Genomic DNA, 19,126 nt, shown 5'->3' on the forward strand with positions numbered 1-19,126 from the left:
GCCCAAGGTTCAGGCTACCATTAATGATGATAATAATAATGATAATAATAATAATAATAACAATAGTTAAGTGCTTCCTAGGTGTCCAGCCCCCTCTCAGGGTCACACCTGGAGAGTTTCCAGTCCTCTACCAGTCTCGATTATGGGAGGGAGAGTCAAACAGAGGCCTGTCCATTCCATTCCTAGCTTGGGCAGTGGCTAGTGAGTGGAAGACAATCTGCTACAAGTCAAAAGACACCCGTGCTGGCAGCAGCAGCACGGGAGAGAGTCGAGGGTGGAGATGCTACTTTACTACACGGAAGGCGGCAATGTTAAAGCACTTCCAGATTTTTCCCAAGAAAACTCTATGGATCCACTACCAGAACAATTGCAGATAGAGAGCGGGGCGTTCTGGGAGAGATGTGTCCGTGGTGTCGCTATGGGTCAGAAATGACTCGACGGCATCAAACAAGACAAGACAAGATGCCCAGCACTGAACTAAGCCAGAGTAGAAGCAAGATAATGGGATTGGACACAGTCCTGTCCCAAATGGGGCTCACAGTCTAGGGGGTAGGGAACACAGACATTAAATCCCCATTTTACAGATGGGGAAACTGAAACCCAATGAAGTGAAGCAATTTACCCCAGGTCATAAAGCAGGTGAGTGGCAGAGCCAGGATTAGAACCCAGGTCCTCCGACTCCCAGGGCTGTGGTCTTTCCGCTAGGTGCTGCTGCTTACCATTCTGAACATAAATCAGTCTATCAATCAGTGATATTTAATGAGTGCTAACTATGTGCAGAGCACTGCACTAAATACTAGGGAGAGCACAATACGACAGAATTAGCCTATGAGAGGCCCAGTCTCTACACTAGACTGTAAGCTCGTTATGGGGAGGGAATATGTCTGTTTATTGTTGTATTGTTCTGTCCCAAGCACTGAGTACAGTGCTCTGCACAGAGTAAGCGCTCAATAAATATTAATGAATGAATACACTTCCACAGTCCCACACTATAGCCTCATTTCCACGACAGATTGGGAGTCAGAGTGACTGGCAATAACTAATGGTGTTTATTGAGTGTTTCTTGTGTGCAGAACACTGTACTAAGTGCTTTGGGAGAGGATTCATCCCAGGGTGAAAAAAGAGAGGCTGGCACTATAGAGCACAGGCTTGGGTTCTAGTCCCGGCTCCACCGCTCTTCTGCTGTGTAACTTTGGACAAGTCACTTCGCTTCTCTGGGCTTCAGTGACCTCATCTGTAAAATGGGGATTAAAAGTGTGAGCCCCACATGGGACAACCTGATTACCCTGTATCCACCCCCAGCGCTTAGAACAGTGCTTGGCACATAGTAAGTGCTTAACAAATACTACAGTTCTTCTTCTTCTCTGGGCCTCAGTTCCCTCACCTGTAAAATGGGGATTAAGACTGTGAACCTCATGTGGGACAGGGACTGCGTCCAGCTCGATTTGCTTGTATCCACCCCAGTGTTTAGTTAGGCTCCTGGAATGTAATAAGTGCTTAACAAATACCATTAAAAAAACAAACCCAAAAAAAAAACAAACAACCAAAAATGAAATGGCATTAGAGCTCCCCAGTGAGACAGATAATTTTTTTCTGTGCTCTTGGGAAGGGACTGGTGCTCCCCAGAGAGACAGATAATTTTGACAGTGCTCAGGGAAAGGGACTGCAGCCCTCCAGAGAGACAGATAATTCTGTCCAGTGCTCATGGAAAGGAATTGGTGCTCTCCAGAGAGACAGATAATTATGACAGTGCTGATGGAAAGGGACTGGTGCTCCCCAGTGAGAGATATAATTCTGTCCAGTGCTCCTGGGAAGGGAACATAATTGGATTCCAGGATCTCACCAGGTAAATTCAGCACTTAGGGAAATTACTTCCCATTGGACAGGAAGTGAATTGGAGTGCAAAATTTTTGAGGGGATAGAATAAAACAGAGCCTGCCCAATTGGGCCTCCAGGCTATAAATTGATCCTCTAATAATAATAATTATGGAAATAATGATGGTATTTGTTAAGGGCTTACTTGTTAAGCGCTTACTGTGTGCCAGGCACTTTACTAAGTGCTGGGGTGGATACAAGCAAAATGGGTTGGATGCGGTCCCTGTCCCATGTGGGGCTCACAGTCTCAATCCTCATTTTCCAGAGGAGGAAACTGAGGCCCAGAGAAGTGAAGTGATTTGCCCAAGGCCACACAGCAGACAAGTGGCGGAGCCGGGATTAGAACCCATGATCTTCTGACTCCCAGGCCCGTTCTCTCTCCTCTACACCATGCTGCTTCTCTAGACTGAAAGCTCGTTGGGGACAGGGGATCTGTCCGTACTTTTGTTCTCTTGAACTCTCCCAAGCACTTCATACCTAGCTCTGCACACAGGAAGCACTAAATAAATACAACTGACTGACTGACTCCAGCCCCCAATAATAATATGAATAATTGTGACATTTAAGTGCTTACTATGTGGCAGACACTCTATTAAGCGCTGGGGTAGACATAAGCAAATCGGGTTGGACGCTCAGCCTCACCCACGAGATCCCTGGACCTTTCCAGCATTCGCTGGAGGGAGAATCTCCGCTGTAAGAATTCAAAACAAAGGGGTCAGACTCCCAAGGCAGACTTCACTTGGGGGGTCTCGCTGCCTCAGACCATTGTTAGGCCGGAATGTGAACCATTGTGTCTTCGAGTTTGTTCGTTTCCATTTTCCCTTTTCTGGATCAAAGCTTCTAGATGGGATTGCCAAATTGGTCCTGGTTCCCTTTCAAGCAGTAATATTAAAAATATGTTGTCAAAGAAGAAGTCACGTGATTAACCAACAAGGGAGAAATGGTTGATGGTTTGTTTGTAATCATTCCAATTGTATTGGGATGGCATTGTTTTGGGGCTCATTATTCTTGGTTACACGTGAGTAAACAGAACCATCGGTGGGATAGGGAACATAGTATTGGTTGGAGTTTGGATAGCTACAGCGGTTTGACCCCAGAACCGTGGTATGGATGTGACATGGAACAGTTTGTCCTGGGATGTTGTGACTTTGCACCCTGGTGAAAGGCTCCAGAAGAACCTGCCTGCCTGCTGGTTGGGGATAATAAACATAATAATGCTAATAGTATTTGTTAGGCATTTACTATGTGCCAGGCACTGTACTAAGCATTGGGGTGGATACAAGCCACTCGGGTTGGACACAGTCCCTGTCCCACGTGGGGCTCACAGTCTCCATCCCCATTGAGATGAGGTAACTGAGGCATGAGAAGTGAAGTGACTTGCTCAAGGTCATCCATCAGACAATGGCAGAGAGGGGATTAGAACCCGTCACCTTAATAATGTTGGTATTTGTTAAGCGCTTACTATGTGCAGAGCACTGTTCTAAGCGCTGGGGTAAACACAGGGGAATCAGGTTGTCCCACGCGGGGCTCACAGTCTTAATCCCCATTTTACAGATGAGGTAACTGAGGCACAGAGAAGTTAAGTGACTTGCCCACAGTCACACAGCTGACAAGTGGCAGAGCCGGGATTCGAACTCATGAGCCCTGACTCCAAAGCCCGTCCTCTTTCCCCTGCGCCATGCTGCTTCCCAGGCCCAGCCTCTATTCATTACAACATGCTGCTTCTCTTCTGGGCCTCCTTGCTTTGCCTCTTGTCTGCTGCATGACCTTGGTCAAGTCACTTCACTTCTCTATGCCTCATTTACCTCATCTGTGAAATGGGGATTAAAATTGCGAGTCCTTCGTGGGCAGGGACTTTGTCCAGCCTGATTAGCTTGTATCTGTCCCAGCACTTAGTACAGTGCCTGGGACATAATAAGAGCTTAACAAGTACCATAAAAAAAACCCCTTCCATCCCATTTTGCATCCTTCCAACATCCCCCAGCCAAAGCTGGTTGCCTATTCAGAGAAACAGCGTGGCCTAGTGGAAAGAGCACGGGCCTGGGAGTCAGTGGAACTGGGTTCTAATCCTGGCTCTGCCATGTGACTGCTGTGTGGCCTTGGGCCTCACTTCTCTGTGCCTCACTTACCTCTATAAAATGGGAATTAAAAACCATTCCCTCCTACTAAGATTATGAGCCCCATGTGGGCCAGGGACTGTGTTCAACTTGATTAACTTGTATCTACCCCAGTGCTGAATGCACATAGCAAGCTCTTAATAATAATAATAATAATAATGTTAATAATAATGTGGTATTTGTTAAGTGCTTACTATGTACCAAGCACTGTTCTAAGCACTGGATATTGAATAATAATTTTGGTATTTAAGAGCTTGGTATGTACCAAACACTGTTCTAAGTACTTGGCTAGATACAAGGTGATCAGGTTGTCCCACGTGGGGCTCACAGACTTAATCCCTTTCACAGATGAGGTAACTGAGACATAGAGAAGTTGTGACGTGCCCATGGTCACACAGCTGACAAGTGGCAGAGCCGGAATTAGAATCCGCGACCTCTGACTCCCAAGCCTGTGCTCTTTCCAATAAGCCACACTGCTTCTGATTACAAATACATAATAATCAGTCATAATTATTGAGTACTTTTTATGGTATTTATTAAGCTCTTACTAGGCACTGTTCTGAGAGCTAGGGTAGATATCATCACATCAGGTCGGACACAATCCCTGTCCCATTTGGAGCTTATGGTCTTAATCCCCATTTTACGAAAGGGGTAACCAAGCCCCTGTCGGATATGAGGATGGAGGGTGTTCCAGGCCAGAGGTAGGACAGTGGCTAGGTAGACAAGATTGAGGAACAGTGAGAAGGTTGGCCTGTCCATGCTACTGATGCTTTCCACTTGCTTGGTTTTGTTTTGTTGTCTGTCTCCCCGCTTCTAGACTGTGAGCCTGGCGGGTCGGGATTGTTTTATCTGTTGCTGAATTGTACTTGCCAAGCGCTTCGTACAGTGTTCTGCACACAGTAAGCGCTGAGTAAATACAATTGGATGAATGACTGAATGAATTAGAAAAGCGAAGCTTGTAGGCCAGGTTATAGTAAGAGAGTATCGAGGGCTGCGTTCCTGGAAGAGGCCGATTTTTCTTTTCCAAGCTTTGTTCCGGTCTTAACACACTCCTCCAAATCCCCTTTGATCCCAGGTGTGGCAACGCCCCACTGGACCACCTACCTCTAAACCGAATAACCACCATGCGGAAAAGGTACAGGTCAGTGCAATTCTTTCAGAGCTATTTATTGAGCGTTCACTGGGTGCAGAGCACTGTCCTAAGCTCGACCCCACTCAGTCCCTACAGGGAGCAGGGAGGTGGGTGTCCGGGGGGCGGTTCTCAGCCTGGACCCTGGAGGGTTAGGGGGGTCACCTCCATAGCTGGAATTCGGGCCTGGTCACCCCGCTCACCCCTATTTGCATTCTCTCTCTTCAGGAACGGTCTTGGCCCAGTGAAAGAAGGAGAAGCCCAGTATGCCGTTGTCCACTGCACGGGCTACATCAAAGCCTGGCCTCCTGCAGGTAAGAAAGGACCGAGGGAATCCTCGCTAGGCATTAGAAGTGATAGTATTTCTTAGGGATATACTAGGTGAAGAGAACTTAGCGACCTGCTGGGGGAGAATCCGCAGGGGGATTTAGACAAGGTCCCTGGTCCTAAAGGAACTCATAATCTAAGAATGTGAGAGGAAGAGAGGGGACTGAGACAGGCACATCATTATTATTAATCATATTTATTGAGCGCTTAGTGTACTAAATGCTTGGGAGAGTACAACATAACATCAGACACATTCCCTGCCCACAGTGAGCTCACAGTCTAGAGGATCATGAATGATGAAACCATTAAACACTACAATAGCATAAAGAAAGGGACCAAGACACAAAATAAAATAATAATCCCTTTGTTCTTCCCCCCTCCCAGCCCCACAGCACTTGTGTATGTATCTGTCATTTATTTATTTGTATTGATGTCTGTCTCGCCCCTCTAGACTGTAAGCTCGTTGTGGGCATTCATTCATTCAATCAAATTTATTGAGCACTTACTGTCTGCAGAGCACTGTACTAAGCGCTTGGAAAGTACAATTAATAAAGAGAGACAATCCCTGACCACGCCGGGTTTATAGTCTAGACGTGGGGGGAGACAGACATCAAAATAAGTAAACAGTCATCAATATCAATAACTAGAATTAGAGATATATTCACGTCTAAACAAGTGGCAGGTATTAATATAAATAAATAGAATTTTAGATATCTATTATCTCGAGAGATAGATATCTCATTATATCCCGGCTAGACTACTGTGTCAGCCTTCTCTCTGACCTCCCTTCCTCCTCTCTCGCCCCGCTCCAGTCTATTCTTCACTCCGCTGCCCGGCTCATCTTCCTGCAGAAACGATCTGGGCATGTCACTCCCCTTCTTAAACAACTCCAGTGGTTGCCTATCGACCTCCGCTCCAAACAAAAACTCCTCACTCTAGGCTTCAAGGCTCTCCATCACCTTGCCCCTTCCTACCTCTCCTCCCTTCTCTCTTTCTACCGCCCACCCCGCACGCTCCGCTCCTCTGCCGCCCACCTCCTCACCGTCCCTCGGTCTCGCCTATCCCGCCGTTGACCCCTGGGCCATGTCCTCCCGCGGTCCCGGAATGCCCTCCCTCCTCACCTCTGCCAAACTGATTCTCTTTCCCTCTTCAAAACCCTACTTAAAAATCACCTCCTCCAAGAGGCGTTCCCAGACTGAGCTCCTCTTCCCCCTCTACACCCTCTGCCATCCCCCCTTTACCTCTCTGCAGCTAAAGCCTCATTTTCCCCTTTTCCCTCTGCTCCTCCACCTCTCCCTTCCCATCCCCACAGCACTGTACTCGTCCGCTCAACTGTATATATTTTCGTTACCCTATTTATTTTGTTAATGAATTGTACATCGCCTTGATTCTATTTAGTTGCCATTGTTTTTACGAGATGTTCTTCCCCTTGACGCTGTTTAGTGCCATTGTTCTTGTCTGTCCGTCTCCCCCGATTAGACTGTAAGCCCGTCAAACGGCAGGGACTGTCTCTATCTGTTGCCGACTTGTTCATCCCAAGCGCTTAGTACAGTGCTCTGCACATAGTGTGCTCAATAAATACTATTGAATGAATGAATGAATATCTACAAATATACCCAAGTGCTGTAGCAGGGGAATGAGGGAAGGTAAAGCAAAGGGAGCGAGTTGAGATGATGTGGAGAGGAGCAGAAGCTGAGGAAAAGCGGGGCTTAGTCTGGGAAGGCCTCTTGGAGGATGTGAGCCTTCAGTAGGGCTTTGAAAGGGGAGAGTGTGATTGGCAGATTTGAGGAAGGAGGGTGTTCCAGGCCAGAGATAGATGTGGGCCACAGGTTGATGGCAGGACAGGAAAGAATGAGGCACAGTGAGAATGTGAGCACCAGAGGAGCGGAGTGCACAGGCTGGGTTGTAGAAGGAGAGACGGGAAGTGAGAAGCAGCGTGGCTCAGTGGAAAGAGCCCGGGCTTGGGAGTCAGAGGTCATGGGTTGGAATCCTGGCTCTGCCACTTGTCAGCTGTGTGACAGTGGGCAAGTCACTTAACTTCTCTGTGCCTCAGTTACCTCATCTGTAAAATGGGGATTAATTGTGAGCCTCACGTGGGACAACCTGATGACCCTGTATCTACCCCAGCGCTTAGAACAGTGCTCTGCACATAGTAAGCGCTTAACAAATACCAACAACAACAACAAAAAAATAAAAGGCAAGGGGATGGAGAACTTTGAAGCCAGTGGTGAGGAGTTTTTGCTTGATACGGAGGGTGATAGTCAACCACTGGAGATTTTTGAGGAGGGGGGTGACATGCCCAGTGAGTTTCTGTAGAAAGATAATCCAGACAGCAGGGTGAAGTATAGACTGAAGTAGGGAGAGACAGGATACTGGAAGGTCAGAAAGGAGGCTGATGCAGGTAATCCAGTCGGGATATGATGAGTGATTATACTAATGTGGTAGCAGTTTGGATGGAGAGGAAAGGGCAAATCGTGGTGATTTTGTGAAGATGAGACCAGCAGGTTTTGGTGACGGATTGGATATGTGGCTTGAATGAGAAAGCGAAGTGAAGGATGACCCCTAGGTTGCGGGCTTGTGAGACAGGAAGGATGGTAGTGCCACCCACGGTGACGGGAAAGTCAGGGAGAGGACAGTGTTTGGGAGGGAAGATCAGGAGCACTGTCTTGGACATGTTGAGTTTTAGGTGGCAGAGGACATCCAAGTAGAGATGTCTGGAAGGTAGGAGATGCGAGCCTGGAGAGAGGGGGAGAGAGCAGGGGAGGAGATTTAGATTTGGTCGTCATCCGCAAAGAGATGATAGTTGAAGCTGTGGGAGCAAATGAGTTCACCAAGGGAGTGAGTGTAGATGGAGAATAGAAGGGGACCAAGAACTGACCCTTGAGGAACTCCTACAGTTCATTCATTCAATAGTATTTATTGAGTGCTTACTATGTGCAGAGCACTGGACTAAGCGCTTGGAATGTACAAGTCGGCAACAGATAGAGACAGTCCTTGCCCTTTGATGGGCTTACAGTCTAATCCGGGGAGACAGGCAGACAAGAACAATGGCAATAAATAGAGTCAAGGGGAAGAACATCTCATAAAAACAATGGCAAATAAATAGAATCAGGGTGATGTACATCTCATTAAACAAAATAAACAAAATAAAGAGGGTGATGAAGATATATACAGTTGAGCGGATAAGTACAGTGTTGAGGGGCTGGGACGGGAAAGGGGGAGGAGGAGAGGGAAAGTGGGGAGAAGAGGGTTTAGCTGCGGAGAGGTGAAGGGGGGGTAGAGGGAGCAGAGGGAAAAGGGGGGAGCTCAGTCTGGGAAGGCCTCTTGGAGGAGGTGAGCTTTAAGTAGGGATTTGAAGAGGGGAAGAGAATTAGATTGACAGAGGTGAGGAGGGAGGGCATTCCAGGACCGTGGGAGGACGTGGCCTGGGGGTCAACGGCGGGATGGGCGAGACCGAGGGACGGTGAGGAGGTGGGCGGCAGAGGAGCGGAGCGTGCGGGGTGGGCGGTAGAAAGAGAGAAGAGAGGAGAGGTATGAAGGGGCAAGGTGATGGAGAACCTTGAAGCCTAGAGTGAGGAATTTTTGTTTTGAGCGGAGGTTGATAGGCAACCACTGGAGGTGTTTAAGAAGGGGAGTGACATGCCCAGATCGTTTCTGCAGGAAGATGAGCCAGGCAGCGGAGTGAAGAATAGACTGGAGTGGGGCAAGAGAGGAGGAAGGGAGATCAGAAAGAAGGCTGACACAGTAGTCTAGCCGGGATATAACGAGAGCCCGTAGCAGTAAGGTAGCTGTTTGGGTGGAGAGGAAGGGCGGATCTTGGCGATATTGTAAAGGTGAGACCGGCAGGTCTTGGTAATGGATCAGATGTGTGGGGTTAGGGGATGGGAGGGGGAGGAGGAGCCCACGAAGGAGACTGGGAATGAACGGCCATACAGATAAGAGGAGAACCAGGAGAGGACGAAGTCCATGAAGCCAAGGTTGGATAAAGTGATGAGGGAAGGGGATGGTTGCTAGTGTCGAAGGCAGCTAAGAGGTCGAGGAAGATTAGGATGGAGTAGGAGCCATTGGATTTGTCAAGAAGGAGGGCACTGGTGACCTTTGAGAGGGCGATGATGTGTTTACTTATTGTTGTATTCTCCCAAGCACTTAGTACAGTTCTCTGAATACAGTAAGCGCTCAATAAATACGATTGAATAAATGAATGAATAATACTTGTGGTATTTGTTAAGCCTTCACTATATGATAAGCACTGTTCTAAGCTCTGGGGTAGAAACAAGGTAATCAGGTCAGATACAATCCCTGACCTACCTGGGGCTCATAGTCTTAATCCCCATTTTACAGATGAGGGAACTGAGGCACAGAGAAGTGAAGTGACTTGTCCAAAGTCAAAACCGGTCAGAAAAACAAAACTCAGCAGGAGGTTTTGGCTGGAGGAGCAGAATTGCAGACTCCCAGTGGCTCAGAGTCCATGGCTCACCCACAGCCACAGCGACGGCTCCAGCAGCCCCCAGTCTTCCCAGTGTTTTGCAGAAGTCCCGTGTTGCAGTTGCTGTTGTCTTTCCTTCCAGAATGGCAGAAGTTAGGATGGTACGGATCCTTCCCATGTCTGACAACAATAATAATAATAATAATAACTATGGTATTTTTTAAGCGCTTGCTAAGTACCAGCCACTGTACTAAGCACTGGGGTGGATATGAGCAAATCAGGTGGACACAAGGGAAGGGAAATCAATCTCAAAGGGTGATTATCTGAAGCTATGAGAATTTTGTTCCCAGTGCCATGTCTGCTCCTCTATAGTCAATTTGTTTGTCTTTTGCCATCGAATGGTGTCCGACCCATAGCAACGCCATGGACACATATCTCCTAATAATGTTGGTATTTGTTAAGCGCTTACTGTGTGCAGAGCACTGTTCTAAGCACTGGGGGAGATACAAGGTCATCAGGTTGTCCCATATGAGGCTCACAGTTAATCCCCCTTTTACAGATGAGGTAACTGAGGCACAGAGAAGTTAAGTGACTTGCCCACAGTCACACAGCTGACAAGTGGCGGAGCAGGGATTCGAACCCATGACCTCTGACTCCGAAGCCCGGGCTCTAGAACGCCGCATCTCCATCTGCAATTGTTCTGGTAGTGTAGCCATAGAGTTTTCTTGGTAAAAATACGGAAGTGGTTTACCATTGCTTCCTTCTGCGCAGTAAACTTGAGTCTCTACCCTCGACTCTCTCCCGTGTTGCTGCTGCCCAGCACAGGTGAGTCTGGACTTGGCGCAGATTGCCTTCCACTTGCTGGCCACTGCCCAAGCTAGGAATGGAATGGACAGGCCTCTGCTTGACTCTCCCTCCCATACTTGAGGCTGGTAGAGTACTGGAAACTCTCCAGATGTGACCCTGAAAGGGGCATAGTCAATTTATCCACCTAAGTTCCCCAGGTGTTGGAGTGCTTCAAAGCCCAAATCCGGTATGCCTAACCACTGAAGTTCAGGTTTCCAGTTTGTTTTGATTTTCTAGGGGCAGGGCATTATAATAATAATGAGAATAATAGTACTTGTTAAGTGCTTACTATGTGCCAAGCACTGTTCTAAGCAGTGGGGTGGATACAAGCAAATCAGGTTGGACACAGTCCTTGTCCTATGTGGGGCTCAGTCTCTACCCCTATTTTACAGATGAGGTAACCGAGGCACAGAGAAGTGAAGTGACTTCCCCAAGATCACCCAGCAGACATGTGGTGGAGCCAGAATTGGAACTCAAGTCCTTCTGATTCCCAGGCCCTTGCTCTATCCTTCCTGAGGTCACAATGAGCAGACAAATGGTGGGGTCAAGATTAGAACCCAGGTCCTCTGATTCCTAGGCCCTATCTACTAAGTCATGCTGCTTCTCACTTAGAAATATGTTTAATTCGCTTGCTCCGTTTGAAAAAAGGGAAGCCCTGGAAAAAGGAAGATTAGCCAGCGGAAAATAATAATAATACTTATGGTACTCACTGAGGGCTTAATTTGTGCTAAGCACTGTAGTAAGTGCTGGGGTAGATACAAGAAGTTAGTCAGGTTGGACACAGTCCCTGTCCCACCTAGACCTCACACTAGCAGCATGGCATAGTGTCTAAAGCCCAGGCCTGGGAGTCAGAAGACTATGAGCCCCATGTGGGACGAGCTCACTTTCTAGTAGGCGGAGATGGATGTTAATATAAATAAATTACAGATGTGAACCTAAGTGTTATGAGGCTGAGGGAGGGGTGAATAAAGGGAGCAAATCAGGGCGATGCAGGAAGAAGTGGGAAAAGAGGGAGTGAGGGCTTAGTCAGGGAAGGCCTCTATGGAGGAGTGCATCTTTCGATAAGATTTTGAAGCTGGGAAGAATAATTGTCGGATATGAAGAGGGAGGGCATTCCAGGCCGGAGGCGGGATGTGGGCAAGAGGTAGGAGATGAGACAGAAGAGATCGAGGTTCAGTGAGTAGGTTAGCATTTAAAGGAGTGAAGTGTGCGGGCTGGGTTGTAGTAGGAGAGCAGCAACATGCCATAGGATGGGGCAAAATGATTGAGTGCTTTAAAGCCGACGTTTGATGTGGAGGTAGATGAGCGACCATCTGAGGTTTTTGAGGAGTGGGGAAACCCAAACTGAATATTTTTGTAGAGAAGTGATCCAGGCAGCAGAGAGACGTATGAACTGGAATGGGCAATAGTGGTATGTAGTGAGCGCTTTCAAAATGCAAAGCACTGTACTAAGCACCTGAGAATTAGGAGGCACTTTCCCTGCACATAATGAGGTTACAGTCTAGCGAACGTGACAGCAATAAGAAAGACAGCATATGTTTCATGAAAAACCTTTTGCACAGGGGAAAAGGAGCTTTTTAAGGCAATGGCTCTTCCCTTTGATGGCTCTTTCCACCCCTTCCCCAGGCCTTCTTTTGTTTGGTCTGGAGCGAATCTGGTGGAAGAACCAAGGTGTTCATTTCCAGCGATGCCCAGGAAATCTCCAGCCAACTTGCAAAATATAGAGATGTTCAATTTCCCCTGTAGACTCCCACTTCATCGGATTGACATCCATTGTTCAGAAGAGTCATTCCCGGGCAATTAAGGAATCTTTTTTTCCAGGAAAAAGTCCATATGATGTTTTTTGGTTCAGTACATAACAGTCCATGGAAAATATTTGGTTAATGGACTACAGTATGTCAACATGCAACGATGTTGTAAGGAGTAAATGAAACCAGGATCCTCGTTCCTAGGGGAGACTCTTTGAGGTATTTCAATACCCGGTAACAGAGGGGACACCCCCCCTCACCCCGCCCTCCCCCAGTCCTGAAACCATCCTGAAATCCCACTAAGCTCTAAGTTCTTTGAGCTTGAAAGACTGTAATATATTTATTTTCATTTTCTCACCATCCACCCTAGATTTTCGGTAACTGCTCAGCTTGCTCAGCCACGACATGCCAAAGGAATTATGTTATTTTCGGGTTTTGGCTTGACTCGGGAATAGCTTATCCTCACTGTTCCACTTGATTCTGCAGAGCCCAGCACTGTCTTAGCACTCCCACCGAGGCCTCGGATGGTCCTTGGATTGGAAGGGGGAGGAGGCAGGGGGAGCTTCTGGTGTCCGTGACCTGTGGAGGAGGGGAAGGGGGTCATTTCTGGTGTCGGGAACTGGGAGGGTGAGGGCAAAGGGACCATTTCTGGTGTCTGGCTATCACGTGGCCTGCAGAAATTGGAGACTGCTTCAGAACCATCGCCCACAACACATCGGGAAGCAGTGTGGCACAGTGGAAAGAGCCTGGGCCTGGAAGTCGGAAAGATGTGGGTTCCAATCCCAGCTCTGCCCCTCGTCTGCTGTGTGACCTGGAGCAAGTCATTTCACTTCTCTGGGCCTCAGTTCCTTCACCTGGAAAATGGGGATTAAAACTGTGAGCCCCATGTGGGACATGACTCTTTTCTGGGCCTCAGTTCCTTCATCTGGAAAATGGGATTAAGACTGTGAGCCCCATGACATGGACTGTGTCCAATCTGATTAGCTTGTATTTACCCTGCACTAAGCACAGTATCTGGCACATAGTAAGCACTTAAATACCAGACAGACAAAAAAAACCCCAAGAAAACAAAAAAACAAACAAACCCCAAAATGTCTAGTTGAGTGTCGACTGAGTGAGAAGCAGCATGGCCTAGTGGGTAGAGCACAGGCCTGGGAGTCAGAAGGACCTGGGTTCTAATCCCACTTCCTCCACTCATCTGCTGTGTGACCTTGAGTCAGTTACTTAAGTCACTTGAGAATAATAATAATAATTATGGTGTTTGTTAAGTGCTTACTATGTGCCAGGCACGGTTCAAAGCCCCCGGGATGCAAGCAATTTGAATTTATTCAGTAGTATTTATTAAGTGCTTATTGTATGCAAAGCACAGTACTAAGCACTTGGGAAAGTACAATAAACAGTTACAGTCCCTGCCCATAACAAGCTCACAGTCAAGATGGGAGGAGACTGGCATCAATACAAATAAATAAAATTATATATACAGATATATACATAAGTGCTGTGGGGCTGGGAGCTGGGGGAATAGCAAAGGGAGCAAGTCAGGGTAGCAAAGAAGGGAGTGGGAAAAGAGGAAAAGTGGGGCTTAGTCTAGGAAGGCCTCTTGGAGGAGATGTGCCTTTGATAAGGCTTTGAAATTGGGGAAGAGTAATTGTCTTTCAGATTTGAGGAGGGAGGGTGTTACAGGCCAGAGGCAGGATGAGGGCCAAGGGTCGGCAGCGAGACAGGCGAGTCCCAGTGAGGAGGTAAGAGGCAGAGGAGCAGAGTGAGCGGAGTGTAGAAGGAGAGAAGTGAGGTGAGGTAGAAGGGGTCAAGGTGATGGAGTGCTTAAAAGCCAATGGTGAGGAGTTTTTGTTTTGATAGAGGTGGATGGGCAACCACTGGAGATTTTGGAGGAGGCTGATGACATGTCCCGAAGGTTTTTGTAGAAAGATGATCTGGGCAGTAGAGTGAAGTAGGAACTGAAGTGGGGAGAGACGAACTTGGGAGTCAGCAAGGAGGCTAATGCAGAAATCCAGGCGAGATAGGATGAGTGATTGTATTAATGTGGTGGCAGTTTGGATGGAGAGGAAAAGCCGGATTTTAGTGATGTTGGGACCGACAGGATTTAGTGACTGATTGGATATGTGGGTTGAATGAGAGAGAAGAGTCAAGGTTAACGCCAAGGTTACAGCTTGTGAGATGGGAAGGATGGTGGTGCTGCCTACAGTGATGGGAAAGTCAGGAAGAGGACAGGGTTTGGGTGGGAAGATAAAAAGCTCCATTTTGGACCTGTTAAGTTTGACACAGTCCCTATCCCATGTGGGGCTCACAGTCTCAATCCCCATATTCCAGATGAGGTAACTGAGGTACAGAGAGGTGAAATGACTTTCCCAAAGTCCCACAGCAGACAAGTGGCAGAGCCGGGATTAGAACTCATGACCTTCTGACTCTCAGGCCCATGCTCTATCCACTACACCAGGCTGCTTTTATCTGAATCTCAGGCCGGGGTCGAAGCATTCCGCCCTGGCTACGGCCGGCAGATTGGACCCCTTTGGGGTTCGACCTCGGGGAAGTTCCCCCCAGTTGGGGCTGGCTATCATGGGGGGCGGTCACAGCCGGGCCCCCCTTGTCCCCACTCCATCCCACCACTGCTGGTCCGCTCTCTGGCCTGAGAAGGAGCGTGGTCCAGTGGACAGGGATGCGGCTGAGAGTCAGAAGGACCTGGTTTCTAATTCTGACTCCTCCACTTGTCTGTTGTGTGATCTTATGCAAGTCACTTCACTTGACTCAGTTACTTCAGCTGTAAAATGGGGATTAAGACTGTTAGCCCCATGAGGGACAGGAACTGTGTCCAACCTGATAAGCTTGTATCTATTCCAGTGCTTAGAACGGTGCCTGGCACATACTTAACAAATGCCATTATTATTATTACAGTTATTCTCTGTGCCTCCATTACCTCATCTGTAAAATGGGATTAGGACTGGCAGCCCTATGTGGAACATGGAATGTGTCTAACCTGATTAACTTGTGTCTATCACAGCACTTAGTACAGAGCCTGGCACATAGGAACCACTTAACAAATACCATTCAAAAAGAGATAACTACCTGGTGGCTGGATTCCCCCATAAATCACATTCAACAGGATTTCCTGGGGGTGTTTTGTGTTGTTTGTATGGTATTTGTCAAGCACTTATTATCTGCCAGGCTCTGAACTAGCGCTAAGATAGATACAAGATAATCGGGTTGGACATAGTCCTGTCCCACAGAGGGCTCACAGTCTTACTTTCCATTTTACAGATGAGGTAACTGAGTCCCAGAGAAGTTCAGTGATTTGCCCATCACACAGCAGGCAAGTAGCAGAGCCCGGATTAGAACTCAGGTCCTTCTGACTCCCAGGCCCTATTTTTTCCACTAGGCCCCACTGCTTCTGTACCAGCTCTTAGCCAGAATAATAATAATAACAATAATCGTAGTATTTGTTATTATTATTGTTCTGGTATTTATTCAGTGCTTACTATGTGCCAAGCTCTGTATTAAGTGCTGATGTGAGTATAGAATTAACATGTTAAACCTAAATCCTGCCTATACAGGATTCCTAATCTAAGTAGGACATTCCCTCTTAGATCATAAGCTTCCTGTGGACATGGAACATCTCTACCAACTCTGTTACATTGTACATTTCCAAGCACTTAGTACAGTTCTTTTTTTAATGGTCCTTTTTAATGGTCTTTGTTAAGTGTTTACTTTGTGCCAGGCACTGTACTAAGCACTGGGGTAGATACAAGCTAATCGGTTGGACACAGTCCCTGTCCCACATGGGGCTCACCATCAAATTCCCCATTTTACAGATGAGGGCATGCCCTAATGGTCAGAGCACGGGCCTGGGAGGCAGAAGGACCTGGGTTCTAGTCCCGGCTCAGCCACTTGTCTTCTACGTAACCTTGGGCAAGTCACTTCACTTCTCTATGCCTGAGTTACCTCATCTGTAAAATGGGGATTATGTCCGTGAGCCCCATGTGGGACAGGGACTGTGTCCAACCTGATCCCCTCGTATCTGCCCCAGTGCTTAGGACAGTGCATGGCACATGGTAAGCCCTTAACAAATACCACAAAAAAAGTGACTTGCCGACGGCAGGTAAGTGGCAAACCCAGATCTTTCTGACTCCTGGATCTGTGCTGTATCCAGCAAGCTCTGAATAAATATGATCGATTGATTGATTCCCTAGGAACTCTAGCTGATACCCAACAGGGAAGGAGCCCCACGTGGGACAACCTGATTCCCCTGTGTCTACCCCAGCACTTACAATAGTGTCTGCACTTAGTAAGTGCTTAACAAATACCAACATCATTACTGGAGAAGCAGCATGGCTCAGTGGAAAGAGCACGGGCTTTGGAGTCAGGGCTCATGAGTTCGAATCCCAGCTCTGCCACTTGTCAGCTGTATGACTGTGGGCAAGTCACTTCACTTCTCTGTGCCTCAGTTCCCTCATCTGTAAAATGGAGATTAAGACTGTGAGCCCCACGTGGGACAACCTGATTCCCCTGTGTCTACCCCAGCGCTTAGAACAGTGCTCGGCACATAGTAAGCACTTAACAAATACCAACATTATTATTATATTGACGAAATTGAGGTTCTGCTGTTGACTCACTGGGCGTGGGTGTTAGTGGAACTTGTCTTGGCTGAGATGGCTGTTTGCTTTAGGCCCCTGGGAAGCCATCTGTCCAGAAGGGAGTCCAGAAGGGAGAACAAAAGAGTGTGTGGCTAGTAGGTTGGACACAATCCTTGTCCCACATGGGGCTCTCAGCCTGACAAAGAGGGAGCACCAATATTTTATGCCTATTTTTACCGATGAGCAAACACAGAGAAGTTAAGTGACTTGACCAAGGTCACCCAGCAAGCAACCCAAGTCTCCTGATTCTCAATCCCGTAATCTTTCCACTAGGCCATGATGTAGATACTGAGTAGCTCTATTACCAGGCTCCCTGGCAGTTTCTGGCTTGAAGGATGCCCTGTGGGAAGGGCTCTAAGAGGGAAAAGGTGGATTATACCACGTTTTGTTGCTAGAGGTGTTCACATTTTATTCCCAGGTTTGTGCACACCTAATGTTTGCCTGCAACCATAATGTTCTCAATCATTCAGTGGTACTTATGGAGCGCTTACTGTGTGCAGAGCTTGTGAAAGCATGATACAATAGAGTTGGTAGACATGTACACTGCCCAGAAAGAGCTGACAGTCTAGAGGCGGAAACAGACTTGAAAATTAATTATGGTTATGTACAGAAGTTGTTTGGGACTTGAAGGTGAGGTGAATATCAGGTTCTTAAAGGGTACAGATCCAAGGTCAAGGATGATGCAGCAAGGAGATGGATTAGGGAAAAGAGGACTTAGTTAGGGAAGACCTTTTGTAGATGTGCTTTTAGTAATGCTTTGAAGTTGAGAAAAACGGTGGTCTGTCATCTAAGAAGAGAGAAAGGGCGCTCCAGTCCAGAGGCAGGATGTGGGTGAGAGGCCAGCAGCGAGATAGTTGAGATAGAGGTACAGTGAGTAGGTTGGCATTAGAGGAGCGAAGTGTGTGGGCTGGTTTGTAGTAAGAGAGTAGCCAGGTAAGATAGAATGGGGAAAAATGATTAGGTGCTTTAAAGAAGATGGTAAGGAGTTTCTGTTTGATGAGGAGGGGGATGGGCAACCTGAATTTTTTTTTTTTAAAGAAATGATCTGGACAGCAGAATGAAGTATGGCCTGGAGTGGGGAGTGACTGGAGCATTGAGGAGGCTGATGCAGTAGTCGTGTGCAGGGGGGCAGTTATGAGAAGTGCTCCATTCATTCATTCAATAGTACTTATTAAGCACTTACTGTATGCAGAGCACTGTACTAAGTCCTTGGAAAGTACAGTTCAGCAAATAACATCATCACAGTAGCAGTTTGGATGGAGAGGTAAGGTCAGATTCAAGAAATGGTAGAACCGACAGGATTTGGTGACAGAATGAATATGTGGGTTGAATGAAAGAGATGAGTCGCAGATAATGTCAAGATTGTGGGCTTGTGAGGCGGGGAGGATGGTGGTGTTGTCTACAGTGGTGGGCAAGAAAGGGGAGGACAGGGTTTGGGTGGGAATCAATCAATCAATCAGTAGTATCGATTGAGTACTTACTATGTGCAGAGCACTGTACTCAGTGTTTGGGAGAGTACAACACAACAGACTTAGCAGACATGTTCTCTGCCCATAACAAGCTTAGAAGATGAGGAGTTTCTGTTTTGGACATTTTAAGTTTGAGTTGTCGGTGGGAAATCCAAGTAGAGTTGTTCTGAAGGCGAGGAAATGTGAGACTGCAAAGAGGGAGAGAGATCAGGGCTGGATATGTAGATTTGGGTGTCATCCACTAAGAGAAGGTAGTTGAAGCCAAGGGAGCAAACAAGATCTCCAAGGGAGTGAGTGTAGATGGAGAATGGAAGGGGACCCAGAACTGAGCCTTGAGAGACCCCAACTGTTAGAGGTAGAGGAGGAAAAAAACCCCAAAACAGAAAAGGAATGGCCAGAGATCTAGGAGGAGAGGACAGTTAGAGAGGCCAAGGTTATATAATATTTCAAGGAGAAGGGGTTGATCCTCAGTGTCAGATGGTGCTGAGAGATAGAGTAGGTGAGCATCAAGTAGAGGCCATTGAATTTGGCAAGAAGGAG

General features: G+C 47.4%; 1 protein-coding gene and 2 non-coding genes across 5 annotated transcripts in view; 2 read left to right on the forward strand and 1 right to left on the reverse strand.

Moving 5' to 3' along the window:
* ARNT2 (aryl hydrocarbon receptor nuclear translocator 2) overlaps window positions 1-19,126 on the forward strand; it is a 222,506-nt gene that overhangs the window by 143,990 nt on the left and 59,390 nt on the right. For all 3 annotated transcript variants that reach the window (XM_039912280.1, XM_029066286.2, XM_039912281.1), the window contains 2 exons: window positions 5,068-5,133; window positions 5,350-5,435. In XM_039912280.1, coding sequence (XP_039768214.1) covers window positions 5,068-5,133; window positions 5,350-5,435 — 152 coding nt within the window. The remainder of the gene's footprint in view (window positions 1-5,067; window positions 5,134-5,349; window positions 5,436-19,126) is intronic.
* Window positions 91-228, forward strand: LOC114812354. Its single transcript, XR_003760010.1, has one exon. It is a non-coding gene; the product is annotated as a small nucleolar RNA SNORA7 (small nucleolar RNA).
* LOC114812645 lies at window positions 10,710-10,847 on the reverse strand. The gene has a single exon (XR_003760296.1). It is a non-coding gene; the product is annotated as a small nucleolar RNA SNORA7 (small nucleolar RNA).

The sequence above is a fragment of the Ornithorhynchus anatinus genome, chromosome 5, assembly GCF_004115215.2.
Source record: "Ornithorhynchus anatinus isolate Pmale09 chromosome 5, mOrnAna1.pri.v4, whole genome shotgun sequence".
In the NCBI taxonomy this organism is placed as follows: domain Eukaryota; kingdom Metazoa; phylum Chordata; class Mammalia; order Monotremata; family Ornithorhynchidae; genus Ornithorhynchus; species Ornithorhynchus anatinus.